Source organism: Neomonachus schauinslandi, chromosome 6 (genome assembly GCF_002201575.2).
Source record: "Neomonachus schauinslandi chromosome 6, ASM220157v2, whole genome shotgun sequence".
NCBI classification, from domain to species: Eukaryota; Metazoa; Chordata; class Mammalia; order Carnivora; family Phocidae; genus Neomonachus; species Neomonachus schauinslandi.
In genome coordinates, this window is record NC_058408.1 from 141,166,941 (window position 1) to 141,187,391 (window position 20,451).

The 20,451-nt window shown below is 44.6% G+C and overlaps 1 protein-coding gene across 1 annotated transcript in view; it reads right to left on the reverse strand.

The window, feature by feature from the left end:
- The window catches only part of PDZD8 (PDZ domain containing 8), an 84,085-nt gene extending 77,651 nt beyond the window's left edge, over window positions 1–6,434 (reverse strand). Inside the window, exon 1 of the mRNA XM_021699852.2 lies at window positions 5,510–6,434. Within this exon, the coding sequence (XP_021555527.1) occupies window positions 5,510–6,381 (872 nt within the window). The 5' untranslated portion in view covers window positions 6,382–6,434. The remainder of the gene's footprint in view (window positions 1–5,509) is intronic.
- Between the last annotated feature and the right edge of the window lie 14,017 nt (window positions 6,435–20,451).

Here is a 20,451-nt window from a genome sequence, read left to right on the forward strand (position 1 = left end):
CAGCAGAGATACTGATCTTTCCTCTTCCTGTTCCTCACAAAACGTAAGGTCTCAAATATATCCAAGATGCCATTATAATGAGCTTCAATTGTTCTCTGTTTTCTCCAGAAAGATTAACCAGCTTAAAAGCATGAACTATGTTATAACCATTTTTATCCTTCACCACACCTACCATAACACTAGGTATGCTAGTCTTCAGGAAACAGTTACTGAAAATAAGTATTTTAAAAATTATTTTATTTATCTAAGACAATGATCTTTCAATTCTTTTTATACAGATATTCATCTACTGCTCCATCATGACTCCAGAACAGCTACCGTGATACAATAATGTCCCTGTCTGTACTCTCCCAAAGTATCAAAGGTTGTATTTCCTACTAACCTTAGTAAGTAAAACTATGATTCCTACAATCACTAAGGATTTTGGAAGCTATTGTAAAATATTTTCCAGCCTAAGACACCTTTTAAAAGTTGTCCATATAAAGTATATGAAAGAGTAAGTGAATAAATACAGTACATGACACTTACAAATGATTTTGTCAGCTTTCAGTAAATTTACTTTGGAAGTTTTAAAGACATGATTACTCAAACCATCTTTACAGGGGGCCTGGGTGGCTTAGTTGGTTCAGTGTCTGACTCTTGGTTTCAGCTCAAGTCACGATCTCAGGGTCGTGAGATCAAGCCCTGTGTCAGGCTCATGCTCAGCTTGGAGTCTGCTTGAGATTCTCTCTCCCTCTCCCTCTGCCCCTCCCACTCATGTGCTCGCACTCTCTCTCCAAAATAAATAAATCTTAAAAAAAAAAACTTTACTTCAAATAATCAGTAAAATGAAAAAGCTATAATTAACAGTAAGAGTAAATGTTTTTCTTCCTCATCAGAAGACAAAGAAAAAATAATTACAGACCACATTATAGAGCATGAGGCTTTCCAGACCAAGCCTAATTTAGTTCTCTGAAATAAATGGTATACTTAGAGAGGATATAGGTAAATTAAAACATGCTAAAAAGCCTACCTAACTAAATACAGCCCAGTCCTTGCCTTTGATGGGACAGTGGTCCTCCTTAGTCTTTAGTCAGTAGGAATATTTGAAAAATTTCCACAAATGTATACAGCACAAAGCTTTTCAGGAGTAAAAGAACAGAACAGTTATGACAAAAACAGCCATGTTCAAAAGATATTCTATGAATCTGAAGAGTGAAGTTTTCCCCCAAATATTTGTTCACATGCATTCATCAAATTCAAATATCAACAAGTAGTTGTCTCCTTTATTTGTAGATCAGATTAGTATATCCTTACATAGTTAATGACCCACTTCACACTAAAACAAAAATCCACCATACTCAAGTGAAAAACGGCCACTATGTACTTACTACCACTGTACTGCAGAGAACGAAAAATGTTTCAAGGGCTTTTTAAAAAAATTCTGGTAGAATGATTTTTTTAAATTCAACATTATATCGAAGTCTTTTATAAAATAAAATTGCTCAATGAAAGTCCCTTGAAAGATAATAATATTTAAAGAAAGGTAATAATTATCACCCTTTACTATCCAGCTATTAACTCTTCCCATTTTCACTGGTTAGCAACAGTATTACTCCCTATTTAGAAAGGATCTCAAATTCATATGATGCCAGGCCAGACAACTACCATTAGTAAGTAGGTGGGGACTATAAACTATGCGTAAGAACTTCCTGCAGCTGCTACCAGACCTATCTCTCCATCCTGTTATTGCTATAAGGAATCCAGGCCTGGTGCAACAAGATCTTCCAATGTTTCCTAAAAGAAGCCAGAAATCCAAATCATGCAAAATCTTCCCTTTTTAAATATTGGCAATTACGAAACAACAACAGAAAAATACCATGAGGCCAAATAAAAAGTACCTGCAAACTGAATATGGCCTTTCAGTATGCAATCAGCGCTAAAACACAGCAGTAACAGTCTAGGAAGAGAAGCATCAGTAAGAATCTCAAGTCTCTGACTCCCAACCCTGGACCATTACTCAGATTTCACAATGAAGATGGATTCTCCATATAATCATAAATATTAGTGGTAATCTTTCTTTCCTGAAGACTAATTTTTGAGTTAATTAAAAAAAAACAAACAAACCTGGTAAAACCCCCCCCCCTCCACATACTAGTACTTTAATTTACTATTTTAGGGAAAAAGTTCAAAACAGCATTTGAGGGAGATGAATTTAGAATTATATTAGTAAAACTAAATATGTGGAAAATGTATACATATTATAATTCATTTTTTAAAAACATTATAATGTTTTACAAACTATGTTAGTTGGGTAAAATGAAGTGTTAATCTTCACAATCCTTAGAAAGCAACCACTTGAACTCCTTCGAATCTCTAGATTGAGACATCAGGAACTGGCATTCCTCACATGCCACTTTCACTTTAGAAACATGAAATGGAAAAACAAATAAAGGGTGGGGAGAAGTGACAACAATGTTAACTGGTAAGGTATTTGTTATATAATAATTAAAGTGCCAAAGGATACTAAGACTCAATACAATTTTCTTTACTGCTTTAGCTCTAAGTAGATTAGATGGCTAAAAAGGATAAACTAGCAGACCTTCTATTTGGAAACAAAATCTGCTGGATTAAAAAAAAAATACTAGTGGGGCAGCACCCAAAGATTAATTTAAAGGATCTGCTCTCAGGGGCGCCTGGGTGGCTCAGTTGGTTAAGCAGCTGCCTTAGGCTCAGGTCATGATCCCAGGGTCCTGGGATCGAGCCCCGCAGGGAGCCCGCTTCTCCCTCTCCCTCTGCCTGTCTCTCTGCCTACTTGTTCTCTCTCTCTATCTCTCTGTCAAATAAATAAATAAAATCTTTAAACAAAACAAAAAGGATCTGCTCTCAAAATTTTCAATTTAAGAAAAAAAATCTTTAGTTACACTCTTCTCAGAGTTCTCAGTTGATTTGTAAAAGTACCTCCATATATGTTATATTGATAGCATACTTAAAAAAACAAAAAATAAAACCTTAAGAACAAGGTGACAGAGTTGAAGGAAAAAAGGTAGCTTTGGCTTTATCAGGGCTGGATTTTACTACATAACAGCTGTGTGACTTCAAGCAAGTTATTTAACTACTCTGAGCACTACTCTCTCATCTATATAAAAGGGTAAACAATAGCTACTTTAATTCTCATTATGAGAATTGTGATACATCTTAAATGTATTTTAATTCACTCTCTTAACTGAAATCTGAATCCGCTCCACAACATCAGTAGCTTAAAATACTTCTGGCAGAAAAGCTACATAGACAAGAGAACTCAACACTTCCTGGAGCAGCCCATTTCATCTTCACACTTCTATTATTTTCTTTTACTTAACTAAAATCAGCTGCCTAGTTACTTCAACCCTCCAATCAATCACATTCTAATTAAATCATATTAAGTACTGCTAATTCAGTTCTCATTAAACTTTAGGCTCCACAATGGTTGAGGCTGTTCAGTATTGAAGCCCCAACACTGAAACAATGATAAGCACATAGCAGGTGTAAAACAAATATTTGCAGATTAAGTAATAAGTTCTGTTAGTATTTACTGATTTACCACCAAAATGCCTTCTAATATAAAGAGCACAAACGTACATTTCTGGAGGTGACCGTTTAATGTGTAAGGTTTAAAATCTGAACTATCATACATAACCAGACACATGCTATGTTTTTAAAAAACCCCTTCAGATATAGTAAATGAAAGCAATTTTACTGTACTTTAAATGGTGATGCTATTCAATGATATAAAGTTCCTTCAATGCAATAAAACCTACTAATGTTCTCCAAAACTGCTATTCATAATTTCCTTCAGATTTAACTGAATTCCAAGTCTACATTAAAAAAAAAAAAAAAAAAACCTAAAAATGATATCCAACCTCATTGCCATTGGCTATTCTGCAATAACCCCCCCAAATAATAATTTAGTCAAATTTTATTACCTGAAAGTTACCCAGAAAACAGAATACCAAAAATCTGTAACTTTTTCTCATTACTTTCTTAGCAACACACTGCCATAAATAAACATCTCACTGGTTAAATAAATACCAGAACTCATTTATAATTTAGTCACTTACATTCCAAAGCTTGAAGAGCAGGTTTCATAAAGTATGTTCTACTTCACAGAATGGGAAATCAAACACAGTGAACAACCAGTTCACCACCTTCTGCAAATCTATGGAAATATATCCATTATAAAGTAAATTTCTCCTGCCACTCAACAGTTTTAAGCTGTCACTCTATGCTATTAGCCTAAACAAAACATAATTAGTAAGGCGTATCTGCCACATACACAAGTCAATAATCCATTACAAACCCAAACATAAAATATCTCTGGATTACCTGGGTCACTGTTGCTTGACACTTTGGTAGAAAACTAGTGATCTAGAAATATGCAACTAGAGGGCACTAAGTAAGGCAAACACCAGACTGACAAAATCCAAGAGTCATTTTAATGAACAGAAAATTAGAGGACAGAAAGTGATAAAAAATTCAGCTGATTTTGAAGAAACAGCCATGTATGACCCTTTCCACTCCAACAATTCAGACCAAAGCAGATGAAGCCCCTATCCTTACAAAACTTTCTTTCCCTTTCCACTTCTTCTATGATATTAAAAAAAAAAACAAAACACCAAAAACAAAAAACCCTTGCCCATTAATCAAAACAGTATACTACATAAAATTAAGCCACCACATACAGGAGAGCTTTAAAAAGTTAAAATCACTGCCTATCATTAAAATTCCATCTGCAGGGAGATCTCAGGTACCGTGTGAGAAACTTGCAGCCAGAGTTGATACATGAGGAGCAGAATCTAGGTCTGTGCTACTTCCCCCTTCCAAAGGGGAAGATGACATTAACACAAAATCTACAGAGAACTACGGTATGTATAGGCTCCCAACTGGTTTTCAGTTTGCTGTGGGAAAATATTCCTTTACAACAGACACTACATCTCTGCCCTGAAAGTTGGCAAAGCGCCACTGCAAAAGTGGCCTGCAGTTGCAAAATACAACAGCCTCGGGCTATCCGCACACTTCTTTCTCACGCCGGTACTTTGGGTCCGGGAACAATTTCTCAATGTGGTCAAGGTGATGCTGCAAAACCGCCCTCAATGCCTCAACCACATACAGGAACAGTTTCTCACCGGCCCCAAAACCGACTCCTGGGGACTAGGGAGACTGCCGTTCCTGGGGATTAGGGGGACTGCCCTTACATTTTCAACATGCTGCTCCTACCCACGCTGACTGCACCCTGAGTGCCCACGAACACGCGAGAAGGCTTCTGGCTCATACTGATGCCCTCTGGAAGCAAAGAATGTGTGCACTACTCGCCTTCCTCCCGGGTCCTGTCCGGGCAGGGTTGGGGAGATCCCTGGAAAAGCAGGGGCTGGGGATGCGCCTCTGGCCTTCCCATTCCACGCAGGCAGCAGCATCCCGCCCAGGCCCGACTTCTTGGCAGCTAGGCCCCGGCGCCGGCAGGGTATCTTTCCCCCACCTCCCTCCCTCTCACCTGATCTTGTAACTCGGAAGAGTGTGTTTGCGCTTGATGATCTTCTTGAGCTGATTGACGATGATGGAGGTAAGCTGGGGCATAGGCCGCCCTTCAAACTGGGAGCGCACCTCGAAGTCGATCAGCGGGTCCTCCACGAAGGAGAAGAACCAGTGGGTGAAGGGCACGCGAGTGAAGACGCAGCGCAGCCTCCCCACCACTCGGGACAACTTGACGAACAGGTAGGCGGACTTGCCGAAGACCAAGTCCACGTCGATGGCCAGGTGGAAGCCCCCGTTGTACTCCACCTCCGCCTCGAAGGCCAGCTCCTCGGGGGAGGTGGCGGGCAGCGTCTCCCCCTCGGGGCCGTCCGACTCCCCGCTGGCCGAGGGCACCACCGGCCGGAGGAGCCGGATGGTCTTGATGAAGGGCACCGTCTCGCCCAGGAACACGTCCCGCAGGCTCAGCCCCTCCAGCAGGCGCCCGGCCGTCTTGGTCTGCAGCAGCTCCTCGAACTCCACCTTGATCTTCTTGGTGACCCAGCGGCGAGCCAGCGCGGTGTCCCGCAGCTCCCGGAACAGGAACAGGATGGTGGCGTTGAGGAAGTAGCAGGTCTCCCGCGTCGGCGGGGCGGGGGTCTCGGGAGCCGGGGCCGGGGTCGCGCCGCCCTCGGGGGGCCCGCCGGAGGGCTCCTCAGCCCCGCCGCCGCCATAAAGGTACTCCCTCAGGGCCAGGCCCGGCACCGGCTTGATGTAGTGGAAGCCGTCGCCCGCGCGGGCCGCCTCGTCCGGCAGCGGCTCGGGCTGTTTGCGGTACAGCAGCAAGAACTGGGTGAGGAGCGTGAGGAAGGAGCCCAGCACGGCCGACGCCAGAATCATGAGCAGCAGCCCCATCCCGGCACCGCCTCCGCCCGGGCCGCCCGGGCCCCTGCTCCCGCGCCCACAGCGCCGCTCTCCTCACGTCGCCGCCCCCGCTGCCTCCATCTTGAGGACATCGGGCGGCGGGGCTGGGGCGAGCGGCTCCCTGGGCCTCGTCCGGCGGCTCCGGCGGGCGCGGTGCGGCGCGGGAGTCCGCAGCGGCCCGCGACTCCTCAGACGCTCCCGGAGGCTGCTGCTGTGCCGGCGGCAGCCGCGGCGGCGGCGTCGGCGGGCCGGAACGGCACTCCCTCCGGCCTGTGCTCATTGGACGAACGGCGCGTGACGTCAGGGGCGTGCTCGCTCCCGGCGGTGTCGCCTGGCACCCGGCGCCGGGGCGCGCGTATGCGGCTCCCAGTTCACCTCCCAGGCGCCCTTCCAGCCCCGCCCCCCTCGCCAACATTCCATTCCCCCGGCGGTCCACGTGGCTGTCACTTCTGGAGCCAGCGACGGGATCCGGGGAGATAACTGGGGCCACCGTTGGAGGATAAGGAGGCCGGGCGTAGATGGCGTGGCGCGTTCTTGATCCCGGCCCTCCCGTTACCTTCTGATGCGCCCATCCCCCCCTCTTTGGCCGCGGTCCCTGCTTGTTACCTCTGCTGCAGTGTGGTTCTTTCACTCGCGCCCCTGAGAGATGGGCTGGCAGCGGCTTTCCCTGCAGGGCAGCGCCGCAGAGGGTCTGAGCTGGCCGTTTGGAGACTTCCCAAGCCGAGGACAGGACTGAACTGCCTCAGAGACCGCCGTCGCTGACCGTCAATCCAACCAGCAGACGCTCTGCGTCTGCGAAGGGTGGGCCTGGGAAGGAGGGACGGAGAAAAACGGCGTAAGATGCAAACTTGAGCACCAAGGTGGATATTCGAGATTTAAATGAGAAGGAAGTTAAAGAGCCCGGACGAGCAGGGATGATGAGTGAGATGAACTTGCCAGATGATCTGAAGATGAATAGTGGCTCACCGTCGAGCCCTTGCAGTGTGTTGAAGAGGAAGTTGTTAGCCCCCACCCATTTTACAGATGCAAACACTGGCGCAGAGAGGCAAAGGAAGTTGCCTAGGTCACGCAATGGAAGCTGGTTTGTCTAAAACTAACTCCCCAGTCCTTGGTCACTAATCTGTACCATGACAACCAAACTGCTAGAGTTGGAAGGGGGTTTACTGGTTCCCTGGTGCACAGGAAGGGGGAGTTGGGGAGGAGGGTCAGGAAGGACTTGGAATTTTGCACAGGGTAGCACACTGACCAAAGCCATAAAGTTAACGAAGCCAGGTTGCCCAGAACAGTGATACTCCTCATGTCCTCTGGCTACTTGGTTGTTACATCATAAATGCTTATGTGGCTCCTGCCACGTGGACATCACAACAATTCTACCTCTAGCCCTACGGAGGTCAGATATTCCCTACTTAAAAGTCAGGACGACTCCGGGTGGCCCTAAGGGCCAGGGCACGGCCCCTCTCTCTAGCCCTGTAAGATCTTCAAGCTACTGATTGTCTCGAATCTGGATGATTCTAGAACAAAGACAGAGTTCCACCCCATTTTGACCCAGCTGGAGCAGGTACAGAACTTTGGAACCAGGCCTTACTTACTCATTACCAGGTGTGAGACCAGAATGGTTCCTTTACTGGGAGAATGTAAGACAGGTGCTTGCTGAGGAGCTGGGCTTAAACCCCATATTCCACGTAGTATGGAAGTCCAAAGCCCTGTCGGGATTTCTGGGAACTCCAGCACGGTCTTTTCTTGTCGTCACCTTTGACTCCTGGCATCTGCTTCAGGACTGCTGTCTCAGTTCTCCATGGTTTCAACCCAAATGGGAATTGTAGGCTCTTCCTCAATTTCAACCAAAAACCTTATCCATAACTCATGCACCACTGTGAGAAAAGTCACTGAAGCTGGAGGTGAGGTGGAGCAAAGGAGTAGTTCTTATACATTCCTGAGATCCAAAATCCTCAAACTGTATACTGACCCATCCTGCATCTTAAAGTATTCCTTAGCCACCTCCACGAGGAAAGTTGGTGATCTTCCTGGGAGTGAGTCCACAGTGTGGCACTCCATCTCACAGGCTCCTCCCTCCTCTCCTCTCCTCTCCTCTCCTTCCTCCTCAGATTGCCTCTGGGAATCCTGAATCTTTTCAATCCATTATACAGTCACTCCAAATCCATGAAGGAGCTCAGCACACCTTTTGGGAAGATAAAAAAAATTTTTCCCTGGTGTTAAAAATGGCTAACATTTATTAAACACCTATAATGATTTTAATAATTATAATATTATCATAAATAATAATATTTTTAGAGAATTGACTATGTTCCAGGCACGGTGTTAAACATCTTACAGGCCTTATTCCTTTTAAAAATCAAAATGTCCGGGGTGCCTGGGTGGCTCAGTTGGTTAACTGTCCCTGCTCTTGATTTTGGCTCAGGTCATAATCTTGTGAGATCATGGGACTCTGCGCTGGGTGTGGAGCCTGCTTAAGATTCTCTCTCTCCTTCTCCCTCTGCCCCTCCCCCACTGTGTGTGCTGGCTCTTGTGTTTTCTCTCTCTCTAAAAAAAAAAAAAATCAAAATGCCCATAAGTGTTAGCCTCATCCAGGCCTGGGGTAATGAGTCCAGCCCCTGACTGGCTGACCCCATCATAACCCACCTGGCCATCCCAGTCCATGTTGCCACCTGCAAACATTCACCAGGTTGGGACCTTTGTTTCTTTTGCCTTTTACTAGGTCATTCAGCCAACCCAAGCTTTCTTAACCTTTATACTACCGCCGTTTGGAGCGAGAAGGTTCTCTGTTATGGGGACTGTCCTGTGCCTTGCAGGAGGTGATGTTGTGTTAATAGAAGCTTATTATTTGTAATGGCATTCCCTGGAAGAATATAAATTCATCAACCTTTAAAAAAAAAATCAATCCTAGTTCATAGAAACTCAAAAGTCTAAGAACCTTTGGTCCCAGCTCTGAAAATCTATGATTCTGAGTAGGTTTTTGAAGGAAGAAGTTGCATTTTGCCTGCCCGCTGACCTTTTAATGAGTTTTAAATGACATCATTGAAATTAAGCTGCCCCAACAGACTTCATGGGAAGTATCTATTTCATGGGTAAAGGCGATTGAATACTGCAAGATGGGATGCTTATAAGACTAGCATCCTCACCAACTAGAGAGAGGCATGGACCACTTTTGCTGTTAAAGTCTGAATCCTTTCTACTGACCACTTAATAGGACTGGAAAGCCAAAGCATGTGAATATGGAGAGTCTGTGAGTAGCATGAAAACCAATTTGATAAAAGTGATGTAAAATGACACAAATATCACAAAATGGGGGGGGATGCAGAGAGAAATTTAGAATGATTGTCTAACAAATGATACATCACACCATTTTGTGAACTGTCAGAATTCAAATTCAATGACTATTCTTCAGCATCCAGTGTGTGCCAGGCTCGGGGATATGGAATGAATTGGACAGAGTCCCTACCCCGCAGGGCTGCCAGGCCCCAGTGGAGGCAGACACACCCACCTACGTAATTGAGGTTAAGAGATAGCACCCGGGATACTGTTAGAACAGAGCCTTACTGGTTCGGGGATAGGGATAGTAGATCTCAAGGAACAGAAACTGCCTCAAGCTCACCTAACTAAAGTTGGATTCATGTTAACAATACTGGGGGTAGCTCCAGGAACTCAGCTGCCAAGATGCTCAGCTGGGGCTCTCTCAGAAACCTATGACAGAGAGGGCTGTTTCTCTCACTCATTTTCTCTGGCCCCACCTACCCAGTATCTTGTTGCTACACCTCTCTGCAAGTCTGTGCCATTTTCCTCCATAAGGCTCTTGGTTCCGGCTGCCCCATAGCCTCAGCGTGTGGGCAGCTTTGGGAGGCACCAGCTCTGCACCCAAATCTAGAGGGTCCTATGTTCCTGGTGCCTAATGTGACCTGCTATTTCAATGTCAAGCACTAGGAGAGAAACCCAGGTTGGATCTACGAATCCAATCATTTATACCCAAGGAGCTTGGCTCTTTTGGCTGCTGGTGTATGGAGCAACTTCGCCAAGGAGGCAGAGAGGGTTGAGAATGAGCATAAATGGACAATTCTAGTCCAACAGGGGACGAAAAGTTAATTCTGGCTGAGGAAAGTGAGGAACTTCTTGGGGTCAATGGAATTTTTGTTGGCTTTTGGTGACTAGAAGGGCATTCTAATCAGAAGGAAGCCAAAGCTCAGAAGCTGGAAGTCCAACAGTTGAGAGAAATTATGACCAGGATGGCTGGAGGGTGGTATAAATAACTTTGGTGCAGGGAGGGGGAGGAGAGATGGAGGTAAGACGGTAAAGCGGGCTTGAGCTGAATTAGGGAGGGTTTGAATGTCAAGGTGAGTTTAGATTCTGTTTTGCTGTCTTTATATAGGTCTCCAAAGATTTTTACGCCAAGACTATGGCATTATCCCTTTTCCTTCCATTATCTCTACCTCCAAAGCCTCAGCCAGTTCAACTATCTACTTCCTTCCCTCTGCATCTATAAATTCATGATTTTTGTTCTTATTTGGGCCCTCAAATCAAGTGTGCATTTTTCTTCATCACTCTAGCCGGTATCTACTTGGCGCCAATGCTCATTTTTAGTTGGTTCAGAACTCAGGTGAGGCAGAGGAGTGTTATTGACTGATCCTTAAAAATCTCTACATTATTTTGGACCCCAAGTGATTCAACAGTACTAACATTAATTCTCCTTGTGCTTCCCTTCTCTGCTTTTGTTTGTTTGGGTTTGGCTTTGATGGCTACTCCTCCCCCCAGCCCGTACAGTTTTGAGCGATTCCACAATTCTCTACTTGGCCCTCTTCTTTTTTTACTCCACATCCTTTACCTGAATGATGACCAATTCTGGAGGCTTCAACTCACACCTCTCCAGCCACACTTCTCTCCTGCCTATTCTCAAGACATCTTCAACTCAACTTGACTAAAACTGAACGTCTCCCCTCTGGCAGACACTGCTGGTTGCCAGCCTATTGTCTATTCTCCCCTTCTTTCTCGATAAGAGAACTCCCATTTTATCACAAATGGCAAATGCACCTAGATAAAAGACTCTTATCCCCCAGTCTCCCTTATGCGTAGATGTGTCCACGTGCCTGGTTTCTGATCTGTATGAAGTATTGTTAGGACCTTCTGGAAGTCTCTCAAAGGGAATTGACTCAGCTGTAAGCTACACCATTTTGCTCTCCTTTCTTGTTCCTTCTCCCAGCTGTCTGAAATAAAGTCAAGATTTTTGGAGCTCCAGGAGTTATTTTGGACCTAGAGATAGGTTTGATGATGGAAGCCGTATGCTAAAGATGGCAAAGCAGACAGACGCCTGGATCCTTCATGACCTCTTGGAGCTACCATAGCAGGATTTTCTGTACCAACCTCTGGATTTTCTGTAACATTAAGTCAAATGTAATCCTAGTCGCTTCACCTTACAACTAGCCTTTTCAAGCTGGCTCTTCCTCTGTGTTCCCTACCATTGACCCACCTGTCCAAACTTTGCTTGCCCTCTTTACTCCCCCATGTTCTTTGTACTCCTTAGTATATCTCAAATGTGTCCCTCTGTCTCCCTATCACTAGAGCCTATTTCAGGCCCTCTTCCTTTCACTTGCGATGACTTTACTTCTTCAGTTAGGTCCTACCCAGTCACTCTGCCCGTCATGCCTCCTATAACCATCCTACACACTGTCACTAGAGTGATCTTTTCCAGGACAAATCTGATCTTGTCACTTCGCTGCTAAAATTCCTCCAATGGCTCCCCACAGCCATATTAATAATAATGTCTCTCATACATCAAGCACATTGTAACTGGGAAGCATCGTGCTAAGCACTTTAGAAGCATTTGGAGTCTCTCAATTGCCCTTTGGGGTAGGTGCTAGCATCTCCAGTTTATGGGGGAGAAAACAGACACTTAATGCAGATAATGTACCAAGGATTACTAAGTAAGTGGAGGAGCAGAGATTTGGACAAGCTGTTTAACCCCCAGCCTTTCATTTTAGGGCAGCATCCGTTTAGGATGCCACCCAAACTCATTAGCAAGGCAAACAAGGGCTTTCGTGATCTGGCCTCTGCTTACACTTCAGCTTCTTTTTTACACTATTCCAGAAGTAGAATTTGAAGATATTATTGACAAATCTGGTTCCATTAAAGCCGGGAAAGTAAAATTATAATAAACTCTGTTTGGGGTACAAAATATTTAGGCTTAATGTGAACTTTAATGTACCTACTCTTCAAACTTTTGATATATTTTCAACTGGTTTAATGTTCTGGGATACATTAGCCATTAAAAATACATAAAAGTGGGGGCACCTGGCTGGCTCAGTTAGTTATGCATCTGACTCTTGATCTCAGCTCAGGTCTTGATCTCAGGGTTGTGAGTTCAAGCCCTACCTTGGGCTCCATGCTGGGCATAGAACCTACTTAAAAAAACAAAAAACATAAACATGTATATATAGGGATTCACATTTTTCCTTTTGTCTTAGGCTCCAATATTTCTTGGCATGGCACTGTCGGAGGCGGTCTTTATTTAAAATCTTGATATTTTGCTTGTCATAGATTCCATATGAATTTTTACTTTTTAGATGTTGTATTAAATGTTATTTATCTTGAAGACTGGGTTTTTGGCACCCCCTTAAATTTTGTGCCCAAGGCGAGTGCCTCACTCACCTCATCCTAATCCTGGCTCTGCTCATTAGCCATATGGAATCCCATTTGCAGGCTCCTGAATGCACAATGATCTTATTTTCCTTAGTTTTGTCATTCTTGCCTAGCACATAGTAGGTACTCAGTAAATATTTATGAATATGTGAATGGGGCACCTGGGGGGCTCAGTCGGTTAAGTGTCTTCCTTTGGTTCAGGTTATGATCCCGGGGTCCTGGGATTGAGTCCCACATCGGGCTCCCTGCTCAGTGGGGAGTCTGCTTCTCCCTCTCCCTCTATCCCTACCCCCTGCTCATGCTCGTTCTCTCTCTCTAAATAAACGAATAAATAAAATGTGAATGAATGCTTTTTCCTTCTGACCTTAACACCCTTTGCTCTGCCTGCCCATTGCCTGAATAACTCCTACTTGGGCTCTTTTTAGACTGAACTGGAGTATCACTCTCCCAGGAAGCTTTCCCTCACTGTCCACACCCCCTTCCCTCCTGAACTTCTCTAAATCTGATTAGGAACTTCTCCATTGCCCTCAGTGCACTTGAAGGTCAGCATGGAAATAGCATTTCTTACCATGTTCTGAGGTACTTGCTCAGAACCAAAGGCTACTTTGGTGAGCTTTTTGAGAGCAAAGACCATGGCTTGTTTGGTCTCTGTATCCTCAGCTCCCAAAGCACCTAGGAGGGAGCATGCTCAGAGGATGGAGGGAGGGAGGTAGGACTGGAGGGATAGAAGAATGGATGAGTGAACGCAATCCTTTTTAAGACATAACCGGTAACAGCATGCAAGGGGGTTTGTACTGAAGGAGAACAAGACTTATGAGGAACTTTTGCCTGAATCCAGGCAAGAGTTGATCAGGGACTAGACTGAGGCCATCGTAGTAGGTTGGATTTAAGAGACATTTTAGTCAATGGAATTTGGTTGGAAATTAAGTGAACCTCAAAAGCAACTGAGGTTTCACAGTTGGGTGAGCAGGAAGATGTGGTTTCTGGGAATGGACGTGTAATGCAGGAAGAGCAAACCCTAGGCCTGTCACTACTCGAGGGCATTGACCCAGAGAATGGAGAGATTGCCTATTAGCAGATTCTTATTAGATACATGAGGCTTAATCAGCATTTATACCCCCCTAAATTTTTCTCTAAAGCCTTTCCACTTCTCTCTATCGCCTGATGCTTCTCTGGTCTGGGCCACTATCCTCTCTCACCTAAATTCCTGCTACTGCCTCCTAATTGGTCTACCCACCTTCAGTTTTCCTCTCCTTACTTCATTCACCACTCTGCAACCAAGCCAAATTAAGCTACTCCCTACTTAAAATCTTTCAACAGCTCTCCACAGGCTTCTGGATGAAGTGCTAATTCCTGAGTGCAATCCCTCAAGCCTGTCTCCATCTAGCTAGCCCTTGCCTCGAGATTCCACGCCATCCCTAACACTCTCCCTGCTCATGGTTGTGCCCCAGGCTTCCTGCACTTGTTGTGCTTCCTCCTTGTGCCTTGCTCTTTCTCTTACTTCCAGGCCTTTGCACATGCTACTTCTTCCACCTGAAGCTCTCTCGCTCTTCTCTTTGCAGGCCACCATTACCTTTCAAGTCTAGACTTAAACATTCCTCTCTAGGAGACTTCCTCCGGCCCTAGTCTAGGCATGGCCCCCTGCTGTATGCTCCTGTAACATCCTGTTCTTGCCTTATCTTAGGCTTGTGGCAGAAACTGCTAGCCGCCTCTCCAATATCCATTCATTCCTCCTTTCATTCCAAAGACGAATTTGAGGGGCGTTTGGCTGGCCCAGTCAGAAGAGCATGCAACTCTTGATCCTGGGGTCATGAGTTCCAGCCCCACGTTGGGTGTGGAGAGTACGTAAATAAATAAATATTAAAAAGAAAAAACAAGAATTTGAGAGCAGCAAATGGTTCAGCTTTAAAAAAAAATGGCATTTCCCAACTTGCCTTGTAAATAAGAGCTGTTGGCTGTTCTCCTCTGGCAAAACAGGAAAAGGTAACCATGGGAGAAACTAACAGGTTGCAGCAGTAAGAGACTTAGTGATGGTAAGTCCTTGAGACCTGCTGGGAGAGCCAGATTCACTGTTTGGAGATCATTGTAACGGCTGGGGTCCCAGGACACACTCACCTCTTCTCTGTTTACATTCATTCCTTAGGTGATTTAATCAGCCTCATGGTTTTAAATATCACCCATATGCTTATGCTTCGAGATGTATTGATTCAATCTGGACATCTCCACCGAACTCCTTTAGGAAACCCATATATCCAACAGCCTCACAGACATCTCCACTTGGGTGTGGGTGTGGAATGACTTACTGTGTGTAAAACTGAGCTGATGTTCACCCCACACTAGTTCCTTGGCCAGTCCTCACCGTCTTAGTTAATGGCACCTCTGTTCTTAAGGCTCAGGCCAAAAGCCTTATGTTGTCCTCGACACCTTTCCTTCGTATCTACGTGTGCTCTGTTAACAAAATCTGTTGATTCTACCTTCAAAATATATTTGGAATTTAACAACTGCTTTTTTTTTTTTTTTAAGATTTATTGGGGCGCCTGGGTGGCTCAGTTGGTTAAGCGACTGCCTTCGGCTCAGGTCATGATCCTGGAGTCCCTGGATCGAGTCCCGCATCGGGCTCCCTGCTCGGCAGGGAGTTTGCTTCTCCCTCTGACCCTCCCCCCTCTCATGTGCTCTCTCTCTCTCTCTCTCATTCTGTCTCAAATAAATAAATAAAATCTTTTAAAAAAAAGATTTATTTATTTTAGGGAGATAAAGAGAGCGTGTGAGCAGGGGAAAGGATAGAGGGAGAGGGTAAGAAGCAGACTCCCCACTGAGTGCAGAGCCCCATGCAGGGCTCGATCTCATGAACCTGACATCATGACCTAAGCCAAAATCAGGAGCTGATGCTTAACTGACTGAGCCACCCAGGTGCCCCGGAATTCTACCACTTGTTAACACATTTGCCATCCTGGTTCAAGCATCATCTGGGGCGTGGATTATTGGAGTGATCTCCTAACTGGTCTGTCTGCTTCTGCCCTTCCCACCCCAATGTCTGTGCAAACACTGAAGCCAAAGCAACTGTGGAAAAGCACAAGTCTGATCGTGCCGCTCATCTACTCAAAAGCACTAGTGATTCCTGTGGTGGCAGAATGATGACCCCCCAAAGACGTCCAAGTCCTAATCCCCAGAACCTGTGTGTATGGCCAAGAGGAATTAATGGTGCAGTTGAAATTAAGATTGCTTATCAGCTGACCTTAAAATAGGGAGATTATTCTGGATGATCCAATTGTGCCCAGTGTAATCACAAGAGTTTTTCAAAGTGGAAGAGGGAGGCAGAAGGGAAATGGAAGTGAGAAAGACTCAACCACCATTAGTGGCTTGGAAGGTGGATGGGGGCTAGGAGCAAGGAATGTGGACAGCTGCTAGAAGCTGGAAAAGACAAAACAAATGGATTCTCCCCTAGAGTTTCCAGGAAGAAACATAACCCTGCCAACACCTTGATTTCAGTCCAGTGAGACCTGCTGGAAGTCAGGCTTTTGACCTCCAGAACTCTAAGGTAATAAATTAGTGTTGTTTCAATCCATAAATTCATGGTCTTTTGTTACATCAACCATAAGAAACTAATACAGTTCCCTCTCTCATGCAAGGTAAAAGCCAACGTCCAAGGTTCCAAATGACCTGGTCCCTGTTACCTCTCAGGCCTCATCTCCCACCTTCTACCTTAACTCACTCTTCAGCCACACTTCCCTCTTGCTCCGGGCACACAGCTTTGTAGCATGAATGAATGATTTTGAAATTGTTCATTTTCCAGAAGAGAGGAGAGGCAGCTTGCCCACAGTGCCCCAGCAGGGACTTGAACCCAGGACACCTGCCCAACCACCAACAGGGTACTATTTCTGTTGTGCTTGGCTTTGACTTCGGCTTCCTCCCCCAGAAAGTCTTGTGGTTAAATCTCCCCTGGCCACCTACCAAAGCGTTTAAACTCCCTTCCAAAGAGGGAAGCTTTATGTTGGCCATATTGTTCCTTGCCAGAAGAGTAGCTCATTTTTTGCTGTGCGAAATTCAGCAACAGAAACATTTTCCCTTTGAAAGGCAGGGGAAGAAATATCCAGGACATCAGATTGTACGGATCAATCCAGGACAATTTCTTAGGAGGAAAAGACAGGCCTGGCTTTCCTTCAGCCAACTAGGTTTACTGTGTGGAGTCCTGTTTATGCCCCGGGGATGCAGAGAGTGAGTTTCATGGAAACCTGGACAAATTGCTAAGGGTTGTTGGCAATCTCAATCTGAGTGCAAAACAGCCTTCCTTTTTTGCCAACCGGGCATTTATATTTCTAAATGAGAAAGTTTGATGGGTTAGCTCGGAGCCACCTAGTGAAGGGCCGCCACTGGCTGGCTGTGCGGAGTCAACTCAGAGCTGATCCGTCTCCTTGTGTCCAGCCAATACGTGTTGCAGGCTGCTCTGGGGCTCGTATCTGGTCTGGTCAGTTCTGGGCACAAGAGCAGAGGCAACTTCCTCTACAAAGCTTGTGGGTACTACCCAGGCAGATAGAACAGGACTCCTCTGCTGTTTTGGGTTTTGTTTTTGTCTGCCCAACACTCCTTTCTTCTGGGAACTCTCACTTTGAGGCTGTTCTCCTGGAGTTCTCCATTCCTAACCCCTGATCTCAAGGATAGGCACAAGACCCACGTCTGGGCCAATCTGTAGTATCCAATCCTTCTGACAACAGTGACTGTTATAGAAAGGGTGGGCATGGATTTAAGCAGGGCCCATTAGAACCCAACCCCAAGAAGAATATATAGACTATAGGAAGGAGACTCTTATTTTTGGTTGGGACGGCTAAACTTGGGAGAACCTGAATCTGGATTTGCCCAGTAGAGAATACTGAATTAATAGGAGCCTTAGAAGGCGATCTTGAGCCAAGAACGGGTACATTACCTCTTGCGTATACTGGCCCTTACTTCCCACCACACCCGAGAAGAATGGGGTTCTTCAGTTGGGCATACTCAATCTGACTCTGCGCTCTGTGTGCTCTTGCTAAGCAGCAGTTGAGTAACAAAATATTTGGAAATCAAATGTTTTGGGGCACCTGGATGGCTCAGTCAGTTGAGTGTCTGACTCTTGGTTTCAGCTCAGGTCATGATCTCAGGGTCCTGTGATGGAGCCCTGTGTCTGGCTCCACGCTCAGCAGGGAGTCTGCTTGGGATTCTCTCTCTCTCTCCCCCTGCTCCTCCCCCCCCCAAGTAAATAAATAAATCTCTAAAAAAGGAAATCAAATGTTTTAATTCTTTATTTCCTGATTGATAGCTGAGTTTCAGCAAGTACTTTGACAAGTAACTTTAGGGGACAAGGGCAGGCTGACCCAAACTATGACACCTTGACATACTGATTATTTTATTTTTTAAAAGATTTATTTATTTGAGAGAGAATATGAGCGGGGGGAGAGGGAGGCCAAAGGAGAAGCAGGCTCCCCGCTGAGGAGGGAGCCTCACGCGAGGCTCAATCCCAGGACCCCGGGATCATGAACTGGCTGAAGGCAGACGCTTAACTGACTGAGCCACCCAGGTGCCCCATGTACTGATTATTTTAAATAAAAGTTACTTAAGAGGCAGCCTGGGTAAGAAGGACACTCAGACCCACCTCTGTCCCACTGAAAGCAGGAAATAAAGTTCCTGTGTGAAAGGTCCCCTCCTGTATCAGGAGGTGAAGAGCCATCCTGATCACCAGAGATAGGGAATTTAAAGCTGAGAAGGCTATATAAACAAACCTTGTTACTTTTTACTCATTTACTACCCCTGCACAAATTCCGTTTAAAATTCCTTACTAAGGTTAAGCTTTCTTTGTCCTGTCAATTCCTCACAGATATATTGTCTCTTTGTTTAAAAAGTATAAAAATTGCCTGTCTTGGTCATTTCTTTAGGTCTCAATTTTGTTATTGGGCCTCAGTGCACTTGCAATAAGACTTTTTTTTTTTTTTTCCTCCTGTTACTGTTTCATGTAAATTTAATTCTTAGTTCAGCTGGAAGAGCATGGAAGGTAGAGGAAGAATTTTTCCTTGCCTACATAACTTAATAATAAACACATCAAAATAAAACAGAACTAATGAGTGGATAAGGTTCTGATCTACAGAAAAGGACAACACTATTTTTTTTTCAAGTCAGGAAAAAATTGCCAAGATATATTGCTCTTAAGTGCCTACTAAGAGTCTTTTAAAAATAAAAGTACTCTTAATGGGCACCCTACTATAGGATAAGCCTTCAAATAAAAACAGAGGTAAGTATAGAATTCCCATTTTACAGAGAGGAAATGGAGGCACAGAGAGGCTAAGCACCTTGCATAAGGTCACACAGCTAGGAAGTGGCAGGGGCGGTATTCCAAGCCAGGTTCATTTGTGTCCAGATTCTGACTTGGTGACCACCATGGCATATTGGCTGTCTGCTCCCTCTCACCTCACATCCAGAAGAACCAAATGATCAACATCAGCAAAGAAAAATTCAGGAGGGACCCTGACTAAGCATCTTTCTTCGGCTTACTCTTAAGTTTCCCCCCAAAGACAAGTCTTGTTATGACTGCCTAACAGCTAAGCATGTGTTAAAGTGTTAGGTTACAAGATGTGAAGCAACACTTGCTGACTTATGCTTTCCAGTTGGGTAACACCTGACCATGAACTCTGGAGTACCTCTTCCCTCCAACTATAGAATGTTGACTTATCTTACTTTTTGAAAACCAACGAAATTTACAAGGTCACTATAAGTTGAAAAAGTGTCAACAGGGCCTTGAGTAGTAAGATGAAGAAACACATTGTAGTGCTATGAAGATATTTACAATATGTTTTTGTTTTGCCAATATCGTTATGATTAATGAGATTTTGGCTTGATTGAGGTATTTTTCACCTACCATAAAATTCACCTGTTGAAAGTGTATGGCTGATTAGATTTTAATGTATTCAGAGTTGCTTTACCATCACAATAGTATAATTTTAGGACATTTCAATAACCTAAAACGAAACCTCTTACCCATTCGCAATCATTCCCCATTTCCTCCCACCCCTGCCCTAGGCAACCACTAATCCCTTTCTGTCTTTACATATTTGCTTAATCTGAGTATTTCATGTGAAATGAATCATATGTTTGTTTTTTTTATTGCTTCTTGCACTTAGCATGATGTTTTCGAGATTCATCCGTTATAGCTCAGTACTTCGTTCTTTTTTATGGTCAAATAATATTCCATTGCATGGATATACAGTTTGTTTTATGCATTTATCAGTTGTTAGACATTTAGATCATTTCTACTTTTCGGTATGATGAATAATGCTGCTATGAACATTTGTGTACAAGTTTTTGTGTGAACATGTATTTCCATTTCTCTTAGATAGATGCCTATGAGTTCAATAGCTGGGTCATATGGTAGTTCTATGTTTAACCTTTTGAGGA